Genomic DNA, 22,069 nt, shown 5'->3' on the forward strand with positions numbered 1-22,069 from the left:
TCATGTACCAGCGGGAAAGAGGATGGAACAAATTAGTTTTTTAAGTAGGTCTGTGCCCTGTTTGTAACATACTCTTACCACATATTGATTTGAACTGTGTCATACTGGTTAACTGCCTGTTTGCAAAGAGTTAAACAATACGGGAGAGCTTGTAAACTCATCCGAAGGATTGATCTAAAGAACACAAAAATATGCCCATTTCTCTGGAATACATTCCAAACCTGCTATAATGCTATATCAAAAAACTCTTTACATGAGGAAAATGCGATGCAGGTCCCAAACAGTATCAAATCCTTCCTGCTCATTTTGGTGTTCTCTCAATTTTAGTGTTCAGTCAACTCAGTACAATTACGAGAAGAGAAAACAAAAAAACGAGAAAAAAAAAGTCTGCTCTGATTGTCAGGTTTGTGATCTCAGGGAAAGAATGCTTCTTGGGAATTCTTAAGAGAAAAAGAAAAGCCTAAATGCTTCTTAGAAACCATTTTCATAATGGTCTTTGAAAGCAAATAGCAGCCTCTATGAAGATACTAACTTCCTATTTCCTTTATTCTCTTAGGGAGTCATAGAGTTCTCCCTTTGTCTTCTGTTTGCAAAACTGGTGAGCTACACTTTCCTCTTCTGGCTTCCCCTCTATATCACAAATGTAGGTAAGTACCACAATAAGGGTATACAGAATTATGACTACAAAGTGTCTGGAAATAAGAGCTTGAAATAAATAAGAGAATAAACATTACTGCTTCTGAAATAGGGTATCTTTGCTGTAGCAGGAGAGTTGTAAGTCACCAACTGACATATTTCTTAGTTTTATGAATTCAGTATTATGAGAGGGCATTTTTAAAACAAACAAACAAAAAGACTGTGGCTTTGGCTCTTGCAAACCAATCAAAAAAGTTTAGTTTCTAATAATGTTTTCAAATGATCCAAGTGCCTTATTAAAACATATGCCAAAAATCTAAATAAGCTTCTTTATCTGTTCAGTACTGCTGTTTTGTTTTGTGCTGTAGAGTAGAGAGGCAGGAGTTCTCCTTAGCCAGAGAAATACATGTTCTTGTGAGTCATGATGTGACCTTTAAACGCCCAGCTAACAAAAAAGTTGTCCTGGACAAGTATGGTGGTAACAACCAGCAGGGAGAGACACGTTGAACGCCCTATGAAAACACATAAAGCTGCAAATCCTGTAGCTGAAGGCTGTTGTATGTAGACTCCAAATAACCAGTGCTCCTGCAAGACTTGGTACCTTGAAAGCAGTGGAGTTTTAATAGAAAGGCTAGGGATATTTACCACAGTACTGCCATCTGGGCTGTGGCAGATGTTGGTGACGTTATGGTAGTGCCACTGCCACCACTGTTTTAGCACATGCTGCTCTTTCAAATGTATTTCAGAGGCTTAAAAAAAAATAATACCAGGGGGTTTAGAAATTAGCTCCTTTTGAAACGTCACACTGAACACAGTGGGACTTAGTTGCCAAACTTTCTGATGTACTTCTCGAAGTGTACCCCGTAGCGTATCAGTAACTACATCAGACTAAATATAAGTATGTGCAAATAGTGGTTTACACTGCCCATGGCAAACAGTGGAGTTGAGGAAATCCCTGTCTCTTCATAGTCCTCGTAAACTGCATGTTGCATGTTGTGCCAGGCAGGGTGGCCAGACATAATTTAATGATGAATATTACTGGTCATGTGATGGAGGTTTCCAGGATGAGACTCTGGAAGTGATCCAAATGTATGCTAATCAGGCTTTTAGAGCAAAGAGCCTCACTTAGGAGCATTGGTTAACTGCTTATGAATCTGTGGCTGTTCACAAATAGGAATATTGTTAGTCCGAACTTTAACAATCAGCAGCTCTGTTGCTTGGACTGTATCTATAGTTAAAGTGGTAAAGTGTCCTGCCATGGGTGTAATTGCGTTCAAAAGACGGTATCCTTGAATAACCAGTTCTAATATATTTTTATTTGTCTCATACGATGACACCTTATGGTAGCTTATTCCTGTGAACAAGCAGTACTTCTGTAAGATGCCTTTACGTAGCATGACAAGACTGTGGTGAGTTTTTTACATTTTGTAGTCTGGAAATGAGACAAATGTTTTACTTCCCTCACTAGAGCATCTTGATGCCAAAAGAGCCGGGGACCTTTCTACGCTGTTTGATGTGGGTGGAATCTTTGGTAAGTTTTAATATTAATATTTCATCCTTAATCAGACCAACTTAGGAAAAGCTGTAGTGTGCACAGCTTACATATATTATTAATCCTTGTGCTTTATGTACTCTGAAGAAGAGTGGCAGTAAAGGTAGTAAGCTGAGAGCTAGGTTAGACATTGAAAACCTAGTAAAATGTCTTTAAATTGAACACAGAGCCAATGATGTTGTCCAGTACAGATTGTGAGAGCCAGATATTATGGAATCTTTTAGCTCCATCAGCTCTGGCCCATGGCTGTTGGCCACTCCACCTGTCAGAGTATTTTTGTTTTGTCACTCTAACATAAAAAAAACTATCCCAGCTGTACAGTTGTGTATTTTTTGTGGGCACAAAGGTGAGCGCCCACAGCTATTTTTCCTTGATGCATTATGTAGCTGTATGTGATAAAATTGGGAGATCGTAATAATAATAAGGATGAGACTATTCCTTTGTAATTTGTGAGGCAATTACAGAATAATTAAATTTTTATGTCAGTGCAGACAGTATAGCTCACAATAAAGCATAATCATCTTGATGCCCAGCTGATTTGTGTGACCTGCTGTTCCCCTCCACCTCCCCCAGTTCCCTTATGGAAACAAGCCCTGTATCAAACTATTGAAAAATGATGCTCACGATGGGGAAGTTTCACTGGATCAAGAGCTATGTAGACCCTTGTAGTTCGAGATGCAGGTGTTAAGGTGTGTTGCAGTTACTGTTCCAGTCTTCTGCTGGATGCGACTTCTGCCATTTCACGCTGTTCTTTTCATCACAGATAGCTGGAAGCCAGAGTTAGTAGTAGCTTAGAGATGTGGGTGAGTTCTTTCAGCAGCATCTTATTCCACTGTGAATGCAAGCTTAACAAGGTGCCAGTGCTGCTTGGACTTTATGACTTTATGTTTAAATTTAAGTCAGATACAAACACTTTGGAGATGGGTGTATCTGGGAAAGGAGAGGCAGGCCTAGCAATGTTTAGGAATCTGGAGAATCCAGTGAACTTCCTTTCCTTCTCCCCTTACCAAGTTCCCTTTATGTCATTTTGGCAGCTCCTTCCCTCAGGCCTTCCAGCCCCCTTCTGCCATATGCTCTGATGAGTACTTCTGTGTACAGTCGTTGCCAAACACAAGGAGCAGGGAAAATTAAAGAGCCTGAGTGTCTGCCTGGAAAAAACCCCGAAATGTTTCATTTGCCCCAGGATCTAGAATAGCTCATTTCCCCTGGTTGCAGTGAGACACAGAGAGAGCGCTCGAGAGCCAAGTTTATTGTTGCATGTGAGGAGTTGAGACCAGTGAATAGCTGGGCACAGCTGGATTCCAGGGTGCCAGCAGTGGAGCCACGTGACACCTGGCAAAAAGGCTTTATGCATTCAAAAGCAGCAGAACAATGATTTCTAAATATTTCTTCCATCTCTATTCCACCCCCACCCCTGTCATCTTGGTTATTCAGTTAGAATAAACAATGAGGAAGAACAACTGTCTGCTTCTGTTATCCTTCAAGTCAAAACCGGTTGGGTTAATAAGGATCTTGCTAAGTGCAAATTATCTTGTCAGTCACATGCTTTGTGTTGCTGTGTAGAACTGTACGTTAAAAGTTATATCGTGTTTTTTTTAATCTGGGTTGGGTTTCATTAAGTATAGCTGATATCTTCTGTGTAAAACATGGACAGAGTGCTTTCTTCACACACCTCTTTTTTTTTTTTTTTTTTTTTTTTTTTTTTTCCTCTCAGGTGGAATTTTGGCAGGCCTGATTTCAGACAGGCTGGAGAAGAGGGCATCAACCTGCGGAATGATGTTATTGCTTGCAGCACCCACAGTAAGAATTTGCCCCTCTCTTACAGCTGTGGCTGAGACTTTGACAGCATTCCTTGGGAAGTCCTGCAAACAGCATCTTCTAACTTGGATATAAAGAGTTCAGGCCAGGTTAAAAGCTGGCATGGAAAGTTGAGCATGTGAGCAAGTATAGACATTGAGGCTGCCTTTACTAAACAAGCAAACAAGCCTAATATATTGCTTGCTGTAGGATCATATGGAAAGTTTATCATTCTCTTGTAAAACTTGATGTTGAGTTCTTAGCCAGAATTTTAGCTGCTCAAGGGCTAAAATTTCTGTGCTATTGCTGTTGGAATACTGGCAATTGGACACATGAGATGCATTTTTCTTTAATTCTTTTGTGAATAGTATTCTGTGCTGTGTTCGAGCTGGTGATTTGAGAGTTTAAAACTGAGTGGTCTCAGAAAACAGCCCTTTCTTCTGAAAGGTCATATTGGGGAATAGGAGCATATCCCTTATCTCCCTTCTCTGTCCAATCAAAGAAATATCCTGCTGTGGTCTGAAAAGATTTAGTAAAACCTAGAACTAGCTTTCACATGATACCATTTTGTAGTTAACGTGGGGAAAATGGAGAACCTAGGTTTAGTCCCTATGCTGGTATTCAACATGTTTGATTTTTCGTCTTCACAGTTGTACATGTTCTCTGCAGTCAGTAAAATGGGCCTTGAGGCTACTGTAGGTGAGTATTTTTAAATTATTTTTTGCCTGGCTTTCTGTGAACTTTTCACTTATCCTTTGGTGCTCTTTCCTTTTCCTCCTCCCCTGCCCCACTTCTTTTTCTTTTATTTTCTCCCTGAGAGAAGGAAGTCTGGAATCAAATTCCCTAGACTTTGCTTTCCAGGCGTTTTACAGGGTAAGGAAAGAGGCTAGGAAATAAGTTAAGGGGTGGCATGAGAACAGTGATTCACTTAACATTATTGGTCTTCTTTCTGGAGCTTGTTGTGTCAGCACAGGCTTTATTATATTCCAAACGCCCAGTGTCAAAGGTGTTTAAAAGCTACTTATGGTACTTTCGATGGCAACATTAAATTTACTTGTACAAGCTGAATTCACTTGTGGGTTTCTACCTGTTACCTCAAAACAGAAGTTGAAACACAAGTGCTGACAGTAGGCCCCCAGGTTCTTGGTGCTGTACAAGCAGAGAAGAGGCTTATGGGTGGCTCCCTGTGAGCATCCCCTGCTCTTACGGACAGTTTGGTCAGACTTTCCCCTTTCTCTGACCTACCAGGATCAGTAAAGGCCCTGGGAAGTGCCTTTTGACTCCACCCTGTCTCCTCACATTTGAGAATTCACACCACAGAGTAAGCATTGCGGGGAGATACTAATGTATGTTCCTTTTCCTCCTTGCCCAATTCTGTAACGGGGTGAGGGAAGTCAAAGAGAGATTAAACCATTTGAGAACCACAGGCTATGATCCGTTCAACCATTTGAGAACCACAGGCTATGATCCGTTCAACAAAAGCAAGTGTAGGGTCCTGCACCTGGGAAGGAAGAATGCCAAACACCAGTATATGTTAGGGGCGGACATGCTGGGAAGCAGCTCTGAGGAGAAGGACCTGGGGGTCCTGGTAGACAGCAAATTATCCATGAGCCAGCAGTGTGCCCTTGTCTCCAAGAAGGCCAATGGCATCCTGGGCTGCATAGGGAAGACTGTGGCCAGTAGGTCGAGGGAGGTCATTCTCCCCCTCTACTCTGCACTGGTGAGGCCACAACTGGAGTACTGTGTCCAGTTTTGGGCTCCCCAGTTCAAGAGGGACAGGGAACTACTGGAGCGAGTCCAGCGTAGGGCAACCAAGATGATTATGGGACTGGAGCACCTCCCTTATGAGGAAAGGCTGAAAGAGCTGGGACTCTTTAGCCTGGAGAAGAGAAAGTTGAGGGGGGACCTGATTAATGTTTACAAGTATCTAAAGGGTGGGTTTAAGGAGGACGGAGCCAGGCTCTTTTCAATGGTTCCCAGTGACAGGACAAGGGGCAATGGGCACAAGCTAGAACATAGCAAGTTCCGTTCAAATACACGGAAAAACTTCTTTACGGTGAGGGTGACAGAGCACTGGAAGAGGCTGCCCAGGGAGGGTGTGGAGTCCCCTTCTCTGGAGATTTTCAAGACCCGCCTGGATGCAGCCCTGAGGGATGTGCTTTAGGCAATCCTGCTCTAGCAGGGGAGTTGGACTAGATGATCTCTAGAGGTCCCTTCCAACTCTGAAGATTCCGTGATGTCTCCTGTTGTTATAGTTAACAGTCTTTCAGGCAACTCACATTTTCCGTTTTTGTCCAACTTGCAACAGTGATGCTGCTTATCAGTGGTGCCCTGGTAAATGGCCCTTATGCGCTGATCACCACTGCTGTCTCTGCTGACTTGGTGAGTTTGGCTTCCCCTCTGCTTCCAGCATAGCAGCTTTGGCCTCCAGAGAGAGCCCTTTGAGTTCTGCAGGGTCATCAGTGAAGGGGCTGCATTGTCCCAAAGCAAAGGGATAAGGAGCTGGATAGGCAGTGCTGAACTTGGCCATGGAGATTGTTTTGGAGTTCGTGCATTAGTACAAATGAGCATCATGCTTGTGAGAATCTTCTAAATTATTCTTGCCTACTAACGAGACAGGCCAAATCTTGTAGATGACAGCCCAAAATGAATGTGAAGGTTGCATGCAAGGCCAAGTCTCTGTACAGGTGCCTTCTCTCCTTTTATACTTTGCATCATTAAATGCGGGGAGGGACTGTGTCTGTGTGAGAGATGAGTTAGAGACTGAATTCGTTTCAGTGCAGAAAGCTATACCTGGCACATACCCTTACTTTTGTCCATGCTACCCTCTGCCCTTTCTTGTACTGTTACTCTGGTTGCCAGCACAGGTCAGTCAGTCATAAATGCTGTGTGAAGACATTGACTCTGGTACCTTTCACTAGCTAGACTTCAGAAGGTTGCTTTCAAAGGTGCTGGTTCCTTAAGGCATAAGTCCTTAAGTTCCAGAGGCAAAAGTCCTCTAACAAAAAGCACTCTAAATATAGGAAAAGGAGCAGGACAGAAATCTCCAGACTTCCTCCGGAGCACTGTCCTTGGCCTGGAGGTCTTGGCAAGACAAAGGTGGCCACTACATGTTGCCTGTTTTTTAGCCTTAGCCTTTTTGAAGGGGCTGCTAGCTAGGAAGTGGGGCCTGACGTCGCAAGATCCCTACCTAGCCCTTGGGAAGAGGGTTGAAAATGCCCACCAATTCCTCAGATGTCAGCAGTCAAGTGTCTGACACAAGCAAATATATATCACTGATTACCTGACTTGATTCTCTTTAGTGTACTGGAGGTAAAGGACTGTCTCTTTTTAGCAGTTCTCAGAACCATTCAGTTTTTCTGTCATTCTACTAAGTCACTCCCTTTATCAGCTGTTTTTTTCTGAAGACCTGCCTTCTAAAATTGGGGCTGAACAGATCAAGAATTCTCTGAATTGGCATTTCAGTATATATCTGTAATTCTGGTAGTCTAGTGTTCCTGTCACACCAGTGATTTTTTTGTTGTTGTTGTTTTTCTTCAGAGCTTTGTTGTATTAGCAGGGGAAAAGATGGCCATGGAAACAGGCTTGCAGCATAATGCAACGCTTAAGTGCCGTCCTTGTTGCTTGAATCCACAGTGTGTAGAACAGAAAGCTTCTTGGCTCCTGTGGTCTAAATGACATGATTTAAAAAAGGAGAATGCTCTAGGCAACAAGTTGATAGGGTAGAAGGCTTCTTTAAGTAGTGATAAAAGGGTTTGAGCCAGGACACTTAAGGCAACTTCACAATGTACATCTGATGCGGGGGGTTGTGAACTAGATGCCACTGTAAGGACTTTTCTAAGTTCGGCTCAGAATGGTTCTAAGCAGCCTTTGTCGCTTTAAGGGTACCCATAAAAGCCTGAAAGGAAATGCAAGAGCCTTGTCCACAGTGACAGCAATCATCGATGGAACAGGATCTGTAGGTAAGCTCGAGCTGTAAGGTAGCCTGCCTTAGCTGTGGGAGGTTAAAACGAAGGATCTTTGAGAACCTAGGCTCTCTCCAGTTCACATTTTGCTAGGACTCGGTAAAGCTTCGGGGATGGGGAATAGAGCAAACAGCCTTAAACCTGTCTAGTGGTCCCACACCTGAGGGAGGGAGGAAGGAAGAGGGTGGTAGACTGATACTGGACACAGCAAAAGGAGATGCCATTGGGCTGTTTCTGAGATCAGGGATGTTTTATTCCTGCCCTCTGCACTAGTATGTGGAAGGGAAAATTGAGTAGCGTTCAGCTTAATACTGGGTGGGCATTTTGTTGAGCCAAAGGCAAGCATTTCTCAAACTTGTAGTCTTCCAGCTTCCCCTGAGTTAGGTTTCCTGTTGGCTTGCAGATGTACCAGGAATGTTTTGCACTTTCTGGGACCTTTTAATACATAAGGTAATACTGAATTAACTAGGTGGAGAAATTGATATTCTAATTCAGAATAACTATCTTTCAGCTTACTAAATCTTAGATTGCATCATTCTGACAATATCAATATTATATTTTAGGTGCAGCTTTGGGACCTCTCTTAGCTGGTCTTATTTCCCCATCTGGTTGGAACAACGTGTTTTACATGCTTATGGTGGCAGATGCATGTGCCTTGCTAGTAAGTCTAAAAACACTATTTAGTTGCTATGTATTTCCTTTGTGCTAAACTATCTTAAAATGCAAATTCTCCCATTTGCAATTTCAGTACTCCATAAGAAACTTCCAGTTGTGTAGGAAGTTTTCAATTAAAGAGCAAATTTGCTCATTGTGAAATTCTCATCTAATTTTAATCAAAAGTGCAGATAAGTTCTGATGCACTTAAATTCCTGAGCAAATGCACATCTGTTAATTGCCGGCTGAGCAGATTATAGCAGGCATAATTGTAAGTGAACCTTCATATGTGGACCTAGAAAATGCCTCAGATTCCACTCACAGAGGAATTCGTTCCGTTTTCTTTAAAGCCAGTTTAGCGAAGCGGTAACAAATGTTTTGCTACATTGCTATATTGCCAAAATCACCACGATAATGAAGCTGTTGAAAGTTAATACATCACATTCTCCAGGTGGGCCCTAAAACTGCTGTACTAGGTTAGATGAAAACTGGCATCCTAACTTTTGACAGTAAACAGGAGCATATGTTCAGGGGAAGGGAATGCAATACATGTGGTGGCTTGGTACAAAGCACATCCATTTTCCTTTTTTCTGCTGTTTGAGATCCTGTCTAGGAAGATGTGAAAAGGTTTTGTGTTTGGCTGGGTTTTTTCCCCCACTTCTGACTTGCCCTGCTTTGCTTTTAAAGACCAAAGAAGACATGAGATGAGGCAGGGCAACTCTTACTGTGCCTTTGAAGTCAGTCTTGCTGCGCCCACCTGTAAGTTAGCCTGTAGGTTACGTTTTTGAGTTTGCCACACGTTTTCCTGGCAGGCATCTGTACCAGCCTTGTTCTCCAGCAGAGCGGAATACAGCTATGACTACCTCAGAGGCGTCCTGAATGTCACCTGTTTATCCTCTCCTTTTGAAGTCCTGGGTAGGAGTGCTCGTGGAAGGGCAGGGTGACTGTGAAACACTTCAGAAACACTCCTTCCTCTGTACTGGCTGTGCTCAGACAAAACCCTCTGCCTGCACGGTGCTGCACCGAGCTCTGTGCCCCTGCAGAGCTAACGCTGAGTGTGTCAGACCACTCTTTCCTGACAGAAGAAAAGCAAAGTCTTGCTTTGAGTTACAATTGAGGCTTTTTCTTCTAAATTTCAAGTTAAACCCAAAATTTTAAAGTAAATTTTTCCACATTTAAGATGTGAAATCCCTGGAAATTAAGTAAATAAACTAAGTGAGTTAATAGTTGAAGTGTGCTGCCGCTGGAGTCAGCAGCTCTATAAATCCTTATTTGTGGTGTTTTCAGTATGAGGTATTCCATGCTGCAGAGTGAGTTTTGGGAGATTGTTGTAGTTTTCCCAAGTAGACTTAAAGCTCTACTTTTTCCATTTATAGTGATTTATTAAAACCAAATGAAAAAACCCCACATTTTTTTTCAGCGTCAGTTAAACTGCCTTTGTAAAGCTCTGCGTTTGAGAGGGTTGACTCTGTGCTGCTGTAATAAATCCTGGGTTTTGTAACTTTCGTTCTATGTTTCCTGTTATTTGCAGCACAGCATATTGGTGCCTGTGTTCAACTGTTATTTCTTCAAAGATATCTGGAGAGGCTTTAGCCTCTTGCGTGGTATTCAGCTCTGTCACGCTTGGCCACTCGCATACCTTTGAAATGTTAGGTTTAACTTCTAAACCCACCAATACTTATAATAATGAAGAAACTTCTATTTATAACAGTAAGTCTCTGAGGATAAGGAAGCCCTTAAAAGTGAGAAACCCTGGAAATTCTAATTCTGTCTTTAATTTACGTGTGAATTGACAAATTTTATTTGTAAAATCACTTTCTTGGGTACTTTTACCCAAAAGGTACACCTTTTAAAGTGCACTTGAAGGTCCTGATCCTGCATGCGCAAGTAAACATGGCTGACTTCAGTCATCTTGACTAATTGTGGGATTAAAGCTTTTCACACACATGGAGCTGTTTTTCAGAGTAGCAGCTAAAATATTTTTAAGCTCCAAAATTTCCGTCTGCCATGTATTCTTGAAGTCTTGGGTTCCCCCTGCTGGTTTCTTTACACATGTGCTGGTAAAGTAACTTCAAAAAGCCATTCTGTTTTTTACAAAGAAATTGATCTCTCAAGGGCAAAAAGGAAATTATTTTCCTCTTGCCTATTGTGGAAACTCCTCTTCCAAACACTGAGCATCTGTAAATCTTTTTTTTTTTTTTTTTTTTTTTTGTTAACCAAGTTCAGCATTACAAGTTAATGCTTCAAACAAGGAACTCTTTGAATAACGGTGTATATCTTATCCTGAAGCTTAGTTTATTTATGTATCTGTATAGATATTAACACAGATACTGTGACTGTTTTTACAGTTCTTACTCCGTCTTATTCAGAAGGAACTTCGGTGTAACGCAGATCATACCCTGTAAGTGTTATGCACGGTTATTGCTCTTTAATAACAGTTTAAAAACACGTTACTAAGCCTCTGCCTCATAATACCTTGGTGTAGACTGAACGTGTTAAGGTTTTTGTATGTCCATTTCTGTCTGGTTTAATTTTGCTTCAAAAGAGTAATCTTGTCTTGATGTTTTCAAATCATGAACATTTTTCTTAAGAACATCTTATTTTGAAAAGCATTTGAAAACAGGTTTCTCTCTCACAGTCTCTTAGTTATTGTTTATTTTTTCCCAAATATGTAATCTTCCTGGTTTTTCATCATGGAGCATCCAGGTGGGGATAAGAAACTTGCTCTGTGGTTTTTTTTAACAGTTTCAAATGTAACTTTTTCCAAAATGTTTCCTTTAAGGAAAGGGTGACTCTGACTTCACAGTGTTTTTAATTGAGGAAAAAATAATCCACTGAATCAATACAGTTACAGTCGCGTAATCAAGATCTAAATCGGGCCCCTCGGCTGTAGTTTTGGAGAAGTAAAATGGACAGAGAATAGAAAAACGCGTAGCAAGGGATGGATCCTGCATTTTGAAGTTCGTGGCTGTTATGCCTCACACCTCAACTTTTCCTGTCCGATTGCTGTTCTTTCCCAGGTTTAAAGAACACTGAGCTAACAGACCGGATTTGGAATATGGACTGCGTAACAGATCAGAGCTCTTCCCTGAAAAAAAACTTAATGGAATGCATTATTCTATATTTAAGAGGTTCTGTTTGGTGAAGAATTTTGCACGTTTACTGGAAGCAATGTGAGAAACGCAACTGGTAAATCCCTGAAGCTCTTATTTTTGCACATGAATAAGTACCTCAGGATGGCAACTATTCAGCAGATGAAGAGACAGGAATTGTGGGAAGGTTTTAGCAGCGCGCCTCAACTGAGCCAAAGAGAAATACCAAGTGCCTTTTTATTTCTTTTGATAGGATGTTTTTAATTAAAATGCGGAAGTGTGTGTTTTCCAAAACCAAGTCAAAACTTGGAGCAGAAGGAAGTTGAAATAATAACAGACAGTCTAGCAGTGAAATGTCCCAGTGTCAGTGAGCACAGTATGTATCCCTTATGTCATCTTGCGCACATCGAGGGCATTGCTTTATAGAGGACAATACTGCTGATTATTAAGATGCGCTGCTGTTAGTATTTGGAAGCTGCTCAGACAATAATAACCTCACCGTATTATTAGTTTTTAACTACAGCACTACTTCTAATCCCAAGGACAACATCCAGCCTTTTGGTAGGTAATGAAATGGAATTTACTGTTGCGGTGTACCGCAGTTAGCAGTTTTCACAGGCTCTCTGGATGAATGTTAGTCCTCAATTAGGATGGTGCAAAAAAAGAGTCCTAAGCAACCAAAAGTAGATTATAAGACAGAATTTCCAGTGGGGGGGCTCAAATGATTTTCAGGGCATTATAAAGTAGTGGTGCGAACGTCATGTAATTGTTGTGCTGTTCCTTTAGGCTGGGTTGAAATGAGAAGTTGTTCCTTTGGGGTGGTAGAGAACTGTGAGCTGCCGTACTTTAGTACTACAGGATTGAAGAGATGAGCTGCTTTAGAGCCCACTGCCACAGTGATCTCTGGATACTCCCTGGTTTCGGTGCCGGTGGGTGCATGTGGAAGTCATAGTCAGATCAGGGCCTTAATAACCAGAAATCTTTCAAGTGGCTAATTCAAGTGGCACTGAATTCCAGATTCAGAGCCAAAAAATATCAGAAAAGAAAAATGACCTAGCTGGTAGGTTGTAAGAGAACACTTCAGTAACTAGCGTTACCCAGCAAATAGACGGTTTAATGTCTTCAAAACATATCATTTCTTTGTACAGCTGTCGCCTTTGCGAAACAGATAGTTTCTGTGATTTCTTTTTTAAAGATGTACAAAGTAAAAAGGATTTTTTTTTGTATGAGGTGTTTATACTTAGATCATGAAGGCTAGATAATTTAAACTGTGTATTATTCTCAACTGTATTTATTAAAGCTCTAGGCATATATCTTGTTCTGAACTGTGCTCTAAGTTTTGTGAAACAATGCAGTAGTCTTTACACTTGATTAACAAAACAGCACTCTCTAAAATAGTCCTGCAAAACATGGAGAAGTGTTCTCATCGGCTGCTGGTGTTGTCCATGTGCTGGCACAACACTTAATTCCCAGGACTGTTTTGTAATTTTTCAGTCTTTGATCAGTTATTTTACTGGTTTGATTCACCACGTGCATTATGCTTGACTTGAACAGCAGAAGGACGTGTTCATTTTTAACTGTTTTGCCGAACAGAGATACAGGGAAGACCTCAGTCCCACAAAGACGCAGGGAGGGTACCAAAGTCCTTGCAAGTGAATGCTCTACGTAGACCATGCCCCTGCAGTTACCCAGATGAATGGTTGACTTCACGCATTTTGAGTAAACCTCTTGAGACCAGTGGGGATACTCAACATGTGTGTTTGTAAATCTGTGCTGTGTTTGGACTTCAGGCTGTAGTTAAACGTGACAAAGTTCTGCAGCAATGTTACTTGAAAGGACTTCCATCCTGGTGGCATGGCATGCTGGCTCTTGCTTGGCCAGGCTGACTCTGGGGGACTGCTCGCCAGACCAGGGGACTGATTTAGCCTCTGATAGGGGAAAAATAACATTGCAACCCCAAAACAGCTGTACTGGCACAACTTCAATGGCTGTGTGAGGAGGGGGAGGGATGGAGGACTTTCTAGCTGAAGACGTCAGTCCCTTCCCCGCAAAAAAGGTATGTAGAGCTACATACTAGTTTATCGAGATAATTTAAAGTCTTAAACTCTGCTGCGCTCAGATTTTGAGAGGCTGTTCCCTATGGGCTGGAGTCTTAGGTTAAAATGCTTTCATCTGTATTTAACAGTTACAGGTGTTAAAGATATTTAACTGTGTTTTGGATTTTACGTGTTTTACTTGTTGGGGCTGCTGCTGTTATTTATTTATTTATTTGAATAGCTTTTGCACTGCAGTGATTTGGGTATGGGATGACGACAATGTTGGAGGTGCCAGGCTGAGTCCTTCCTTCCACCAGTGGCAGGAGGGAGGTAGGACTCCTGGTGTGTCGACGTCTCCTTCCTTGCTGACGTGCAGCATTTCAGTTTGTCCCTGCTATGAATTTGTTGGAGAAAAAGATGGAAGGTTTTGCTTTTCTTTCTTAACAACCCTAAAGGTCTCCCACGTTGTGAATAAACTGTGTGTTTTGTTAGTATTGAGTGTCGATATCCATTAATCTGGAAATGAGTGAGACTGACAAAATTTTGTGTGTAGAAATGTGAGTGACCAGTAGGTAGAGCCAAATTTAAGTATGACTGCAGGGTTTGTTTGTTGTTTTTTAATGCTGGTTATTGTGAATTTTATTAATTTACCATCCTGTCTTGAATAAAAATAGATTCCTCTTTAAAACGAGAAATGTTGATTACGTCCTCTTTTACATCTCCATGAAGAAATGCACTATATATTGCTTGGAAGGATAGACAACCCTGCTGGGACAGTGCTCCTATCTCTTGTGAGAGTAATGAAAATGGTTCATTAGGAGAACAAATTAGAACCTTTATTTGGAAAACAGTGCCCTCCTCAACTTGAACATGTGATTTTTATTTTTTTTTTCATTTTGTGGGATTGTGGGTTGTGCAACATCAGTATTTCCAATCAGCTGCATCAGATGGGTATATTCTGCCTCCTTATTTCAGTCTAGTAGAAAGGAGGGCACTCACCTCAGTCAGGGACTGAGTCCAGCTCCTGCAGCATATTTTTAAGGTGACTTTTTTTGTTGCCTGCTTCGCTTCCCCTTCAATTTATATGGAATTGAAATTGAAAAGCTTCATCTTTTCACTCTACCTCTCATCATCTTGAACATTTATTCTCTTGATTCTGTTATGATGTTTGATGGGATCTGCGTGCCTCTACCAGAGATGCAATGTCCAAAACGGCAGATGTGCTGGGGAAAAACTGCTTGGAAAGCCAAACAATTTCTGGTTAGAAAAGGTGCCTGAGGGCCTTGGACAGAATTTCTCATCAAAATGTGCCCAAAGTGTCTCCCAGGAATAGGCAAATAATAGCTGGAGCATCTTATAAAAGAAGGGAGACTTGGATCCAAGTTTCCGTTCCGCCTGATTTGGAGCAGGAACCTCCAGCAGAGTTCTTGCGCCATCATGAGTGCCCTGGCTGTTGCTGGACACGCTGCAGTGGCGGTTTGTCTCCGTTGTGGGTAGGAAGGGTTTATAGCGTGGGGAAAAGATGAATAGGTAGCAGGGGTGGTGGTGGTGTATTCACAGCTCACTTTGAGGCTTCTTATGCCTCTAAGTTGAGCTGCTAACCTGCTCCGTGCACTGATACACCTATTCCTGCGTGTTTCGCCAGCTGGGAAATTGCAGAAGCGATTTAGCCATCTGCTTCAGGAGGTTATTCCGTGTGTTTCTGGCATAATATCCTTAGAATAACAATGGAAGTCCTCCATGTGTGTTTGTGCCAATGTCACACTGCCTCAGATTTTGGCTGACCTCATCATGTTTACGCTCAGGAATCTGTTTGGTCGCTGCTGGTAGGTTTCTCCAAGTGACTGATGTGTGGGGTTGTTTATGTGAGAAGTGCTGCTCCAAATTAGGTAGACAGAAGATGGTATAAATGAAATCAGAGGATGTTTAGAGCTGTTGGAGGCAACTCTTCTTCATAGGGAATTAATTTGAGGAAGATTGTTTACAATCCTATCAAATGATGAGGCCCAGCATTGGTAACGGTGGTGTTCTCTGGTCTGAATGAAGTTTTATGGCCTGCATATTATACAGGAGGCTAGATTAGATTATTTCATAATTTGTCCCAACCTCAGAGTGTATCTCCTACGATGTTCTGATTGCTGAACTATGTCACTTTCACCTTACAGCAAACCTGTTCTGATTTTTGTCTGCTAAACTAGCCACGCGATGGTATGGACTCTTCCTCCTGCCCTCCGCTCGCAGGCTGCCGTGCCTGTGCAGGGACCGCAGACGGTTCGCTGGGAGCATCTGCGTGCTCTGCGGCTTTGGTAACCTTGAACTGCATTTTCTGCCACGCTGAGTTAAAAATCTGTCATCCTTAAAGCTAGGGAGGGAGAAGGAGAAGATTTAAGTGCTGGTATGCTTCAGCCTCACATCCAGTGGCCTTAACGTTGTGTTATATGTCACGCTGCCTCAGAGTTTATTAAACGCGATTGCTATAAAATCTTTCTTCCCTTTTTTTGTTTCCCTCCTTTTGTTTAGTTTCCAGTTTGGAACAAGGAGAGAATTAGTTAACATCACCAGCTGATGCTTGGGGTTTATTTTTTCCCTCTGTATTTCTCTCTCAGTGTAGTATATACCAGTTACCCTGCTCTGCAGAGAAACTCTGTAAATTGTGAATACAAGAGCCAAACTTTCTTTAGGCGTATTTCAGGGATTGTCTCCTGCTTCATTGTCTGCTTGTCTCCTGCATCGGGAGATTAGCTGTCAAAAAGGTGTTGAAATTCTCTTTTGATGCTGTACTTAACTGGAGGATTCTAAGGATGTTTTCTTCACTTCATGATGATACTGGGGGTGGGGCTTCTCTCCCTCCTTCTCTTATGAAAGCAGCTGACAAACACTTAGCCGCATTTCCACAATGCTCCGTCTGGTCCAGTTTGTTTCAGGCGGAGGAGGCCGCTAAACTGGCTTCACTTGTACTGCCATGTAAGTAGAAACATTGAAATGCTGTTAAAAAGCTGATGCACCAGGTAATGTGTCTCACTTAGATGGGATTCCAAAACATTCCCTTCCTGGTGGTTGATTACAATCTTCAGGCCAAGCTTTTCCAGCCGTTCAGAAATGGAAGGCATTTAAGCACTGTTTTCATGAATGATTTACGCTGCAACTTCACGTCATAAGGGACTGTCTTTCTGGCTGAGAGTTGATATATGTGTTCTCTGGTATGCAATAAAGGTACGTACACACACATCCGTGGAATATCCTTGCCTGTGGCTGTTAAATACCTATCCAGATGTAAATAAATACAAATGAGTCTGGGGTCTTGTTGTGGTGTTTTGGTTTTGGGTTTTTTTTGTCTGTCTTTTATGTCTATCTGCATGTTAGTGAGGTTTTAAAACAAGAAAAAAAGGCAAAGGGAAGGAAAGTACCCATTAACGTAAGTCAGCAAGAAGGCCGCGGTCAAGAGCTTGAACAGATTTGATCTGAAAAAGAGCAAGAGCCTTTTTGTATGAAAAATTGGCTACAGGTAAAGAAAGGAAGGGCAAAGACAGAAAGGTGATTCAATTTTGGAAATGAAAAGAAAGAGGAGGACATCAAGTGATGACACATAATTAAAATGCAGGGTGTAATTGGGATACTGTAGAAATGTGAACGTGGGATGGAGTAATGGTAAAAACGCAAAGATGGCAAAGCCGTCTGAGTTGGCTGGGAAACTAGAGACAGAGGTGAAAATCGGGTGTTGGGATTAAAAAAGGGGGAAGGGTAAGAGCCACCTCACCCCAAGGTCCTGTGTGCTGAGCGGCATTTCTGGAGCGAGGGGGCTGCTCACCCCGTCTGTCTCTGGTGGGCACTGGGCTTGGGTTCAGGAGGGCCAGGGGGGCTCCGAGGGATGTATCCAAGGGGAGAGGGCTGCCGTGGCTGGATGTGGAGCTGGTCAGCTGCCGGGTCCTTTCTCCTGTGAGGTAAACAGATGCTTTGGCCTGAACAACCTTCCAATTTTTCAATTACGTGAGCGTTCATTTGAAGCTTGGCGTTTTTGTGCCCACATCTGTAACCTTTTTTTTTTTTTTTTTTTTTTTTTTTTTTTTTTCCTTCTGGGACTAACTGGTTCCTGTGCTCGTAAGAAACGCCTGGGAGAGTTGGTCCCATCCCAGTGCTGGAGCGATCAAGGGTTTCTGCAGGTCCCCGCGGAGCTGTCGCAGGACTTGCATCCATCAGTGTTCAGTTGATTTTTCGCTTTTTGCCAGCAGCACATTCCTTTGCCCATGTGGTGGCAGGTTGGGCACAGGGCTAGATGAGCAGCTGGTGCAAAACTTGAGGGGGGCTGAAATTTTGGAGGTCCCTTCTAGGCAAGGTGCAGGGCTGTCCCTGTAGAGCCTGGTTTGAGTTGCTTCCACCATCTTCAGGTTGCCGTAGTTATTTGAATCTGGGCTTGGGACGAGAGGCAGTGCTTCAAAATTAAACGTCTTAGAACCTAAATTACTCTGATATTTGCGTTTATCATACTAATTGATTTTTCTGCTCTAATCACATTTATAGTGTGCTTTTAAAAATACAACAGAAAAACTTGAACTAAAACTTACTTCTCATCTTTCCTCACCTGTAGAGGTCACTTTCTTACATGAACCTGGCCCTGAACTTGTAAGGTTTCTCCCAACATTGCAGGATGTGGATTTCATATTTGTTAGAAAATCGGCTTTTTGTGGCCTGCCATCTATGACCGAGTTATTTTTTTGTTTGTTTGTTACACATAAAGATTCACGGAAGGCAAAACCTTGGCGAGGTGGTATTGGATAGGTGAACTGGGGCAGAGCGGGGTGAGGGAAGTTGTTCAGCCTTTCCCAACTGTGAGTACTTTGGCAATTGTACGCACAGGCCGCAGTGAAGGTGTAATCCCTTCCAGCCTTTACTCCGAGGAACTGATTGCCCTTTCGCTTGCGTAGCTCAGGAGCAAGCATTTGGAGAATCCAAAAACTTTATTTAAAGTCCTTGCCCCCTCGGGCACTGCAGTTTTTTTAGTTTGTCTGATACCCAAATCCTTAACAGGTGGCCTGAATTTCTTAGGTTATTCAGAAACCAGCAGCAGCTCCACGCGTTGAGGTCAGAACTCAAAGCAGCAGCCTGAGTTCATGTGCTAAATCAAGAGGGATACAGATGCACACGCACGAATGGCAGCGCAAATTGGGGACAAGCTGAAAGGGCTGGATTTCACTGCCCTATAGGTACGGGGAGACTAGCTCAAAAGAGAAGGGACAAAAGGATAGGTAACTCCTGAATTCTCACCTTCTCATTTTTGTCATGCGAAGGGCAGTCGGTGTAGGCAGCCCGTGTAGCCGAGTGACGTACAGGTAAAACCTGTGGAAGGAGTGGGTTTCTTCTGACTGTTCTGCCAAACAGAGTGATGTTATTTCTGCAGCAGAGGATGGAGTATTGTATGTGAATCTGAGTCATCCTGTTTCGCCGCAGGCCACGTGAGACTTCAGCTTAATAAGTACAGCCGGTTCTGAATCTATTCTTAAATCGCTCTGATCGTCTGGTAGGAAACAGCTGAACACTGCGTTGTTCCGTGGCAGAATTTGCAGGTTCCGTTTGATACCGATAGGTGTAACCGCGGCACCCGATTTAGCCATCCCTGTTAGAAGTCTTTATAAAGCTTCCTCCCCCTTTTTCCTTTGGTTGCAGCTTTCCAGTTATGTGAAATGTTTATTAACGTGCTTTCTTCCTTTCTCTCCCAAATAGAAGAAAGAGCTGAAATGGCATGCAAGGTCACCTGTGCTGGGATGACCATCACCCCACTGAAGCGTGCGTGTGTTCAGCTCAACGCCAGCCCCTCACTTTCCTCTTGGCTGGGTTAGGGGTTTGGAAGGTAAGAAAGTTTGCTCACCTGCTTGGCGCTGAGGGGACTCCACTACCCCAGCGGGTCTGCCTGGCCGCTTGCAAAATGGTGCGGTTGCTGAAAGCAGAGAGAAATCTTGATAAACCTTCTGGTTTCCGTGCTGTGATGTTTTTTACAGCGGCAGTTCTCAAAACAGGGGTCACCAGCCCAGAAAGGCAGAACTGGGCTGACTGACGAAACTGGGGTGCAGATGCCTGAGAATCTGCATTTTAGGGCTGATATTATCTGTATTAGAGCTACATTAGACAAACTTCCCATACGCATCACACTTTGCCCATAGGCAAATCGCGAGACTCTAAACCCAGATTTCAGCAAATAATTGTTTGAGGAGGATGAAATCCCTCTCCAGCAAAGCACCTAGAAACGGTGAGTAAATGAAATCCCCTGAACATTTGGAGTAGAACTAACAGCTCTAGTTCTGGAAACAATTTTCACTGTCATTTGAAATGAGACCTCTTGGTAGAAAGGTTACAGATGATGTAAGTCATACAGTAATGGGGAAAACAAAGCTCCTGTATTTGCCTGCTTGAAATCCTCTAGTAAAACAATGCATTTGTCGAAGCAGCATCTAAATGTCATTTCTGTCTGTCATCGGAAAGGAAATGTTATTCCTAAGCACAGACTGGTTCCTACACACAGTTTTTTCAGCTTTCCCAGGCCCATAAAAGCAGGCAAAATGGATGATTAGCAGCTCCCGCGTGTTCACCTTATGCGTCCCTGTAAACCTCAGGAACTGCCTTCTGCCTTGTTTTTGCTGTCTCTCTCTTTCAAGCACAGTTGACATTGTCCACGTAAATGGGTTCTGCTGAGAACAACAACAAAAACAACAAAAAAACCCACGATAAACTGTCTCACTAGTCTTTTTGTTTTTAGGCCAAAAAAATTGATCTAGTAAGCACTCGGGTGCTGTGTGACTTTCCAACAAGTTTAGTATTCTGTGGCACAAGTCTATTTTCAAGCAAGTTTGTCCAAGCAATTACTTTGTGAATTACAGTTCGATTCACCCGGAATCGAATCCTGGATCATTTCGGAGCCTGCAGCCTTTGCCGGGCTCTGCCTGTGCAGGTGTCCAGGCTGTCGGCGGCCGCACACACTCCCCGGGGGGATGCGCTGGCTGGTAGAGGCTGGGCCGGGATGCCAAGGGCAGGATGCTTCCATAAAGTGATCCGCGGTGATGGATTTTGTGTCTCAGAAGGACTCGGCCAAGCTTAAACCTCCTCTCTTTTAGAATACGAAGCAGAGCCAGGCGTTGAAGCGGGCAGGCTCTCCAGCAATTGCCTTAAAAGAAACAAGGAGCAGATGCACCCGGAGAGCAGCAGCGGCAGCGCTGGGGAGAAACGGGACTCCAAAGGCACAAGAAGAGCGTGCAGCTCCTCTCAGGGAGTGGTGGGATGTCTTAATCTTGTAGGAGGTTTGGATGTCCTCATGGGAGGACTCCGTGGAAATTCCTACAAATAATATTCAGCAAGGCAGAAACAGCTCATAATGGTGATGTTTTGCGTACTGCAATGTGATGTGATAGGACACTAGCAATATTTAGTTTCTGGTAGCCACCACGTGTCTCTGGGAATGTGTGTGTCGGGGGTTTATGCTGATAATGCCATACCTTAAGGATTTATAGACTCACGCAGAGACGTGTGTGCACGCAAAGCAGGCACACCTCCCAACAGCAGCTCTTCAGCAACAGGCGCAGTTCTTCAAATAAAACTCCGGTCTCGGTCGCTCACTCTGGGAACGTCGTGTGATTGGGCTGGAGGAGGGGAGAGGGATGTGTAATAGACAAGTAGACCAAAAGCACCATTTTATTAAGAGAAAGTGATGTGTTGCCTTCGGCCCTCCCCCTAGCACTGGCGAGGGTCAGGCACTCATAAGCTCCAAAGTAAGCAGGGCTCGGAATCTCTGCAGGAATCCTGTTTTGTTGGTGAGTGATTCTGGATCCGTGGCTTTCCTGCTGCTCATGGGCACCGTTTTCTTGGGCAGAGGGGTGGCGCGGGGCTGATTGCGCTGGTGGCAGGAGAGACGGATGGCAAACGGTGGGGAGCCTGCGCCCCTTGGATAAAACGGGGCAGGGTGAGAGTGTGGAGCCCCCCCAGCCATCGCAGGTGAAGACACCGGGGCAAATAGTGGGGAGCAGAGCAGTGGTCAGAGGGGATGATGATGGAAGAGCAGCAGGAGAAACCCAAAAAAAAGAATAAAAATGCAGGGATAAGGCATGGGGTTGGAAAGAAGAGCTGGGGACAACGCTGTGCCCCTTTTAGTGGGGGGCTGCTGGGTTTTTACTTTATTTCTGTGTGTTTACTTTATTTCTGTTTGTTCTTGGTCTTCTCAGGTTTTTGTCCAAAAACGTGTTTGCTGCCTATGGGAAGCTTTTAGACGGTAGCTGAGAGCCAACAGTGCATTTTCATCAAATGTTTGGGCAGAGGGGGAAATCCAAGGAGGGGAAAACCTTCACATCCAGTGTC

The 22,069-nt window shown here is 43.2% G+C and overlaps 1 protein-coding gene across 5 annotated transcripts in view; it reads left to right on the plus strand.

Moving 5' to 3' along the window:
* Nucleotides 1–21,332, plus strand: part of SLC37A1 (solute carrier family 37 member 1) — a 45,891-nt gene extending 24,559 nt beyond the window's left edge. For 4 of the 5 annotated variants that reach the window (XM_074602697.1, XM_074602690.1, XM_074602681.1 and 1 more), the window contains exons 13-21: nucleotides 557–647; nucleotides 2,105–2,167; nucleotides 3,903–3,988; nucleotides 4,636–4,684; nucleotides 6,294–6,367; nucleotides 7,869–7,947; nucleotides 8,514–8,611; nucleotides 10,953–11,005; nucleotides 11,625–14,424. In XM_074602697.1, the coding sequence (XP_074458798.1) occupies nucleotides 557–647; nucleotides 2,105–2,167; nucleotides 3,903–3,988; nucleotides 4,636–4,684; nucleotides 6,294–6,367; nucleotides 7,869–7,947; nucleotides 8,514–8,611; nucleotides 10,953–11,005; nucleotides 11,625–11,640 (609 nt within the window). In that variant the 3' untranslated portion in view covers nucleotides 11,641–14,424. Of the gene's footprint in view, nucleotides 1–556; nucleotides 648–2,104; nucleotides 2,168–3,902; nucleotides 3,989–4,635; nucleotides 4,685–6,293; nucleotides 6,368–7,868; nucleotides 7,948–8,513; nucleotides 8,612–10,952; nucleotides 11,006–11,624; nucleotides 14,425–19,450; nucleotides 19,578–20,835 lie in introns of those variants that run through there. The other variant, XR_012589324.1, reaches the window with a different exon arrangement.
* Nucleotides 21,333–22,069: the final 737 nt, after the last annotated feature.

The sequence above is a fragment of the Larus michahellis genome, chromosome 1 (assembly GCF_964199755.1).
Source record: "Larus michahellis chromosome 1, bLarMic1.1, whole genome shotgun sequence".
Lineage (NCBI taxonomy): Eukaryota > Metazoa > Chordata > Aves > Charadriiformes > Laridae > Larus > Larus michahellis.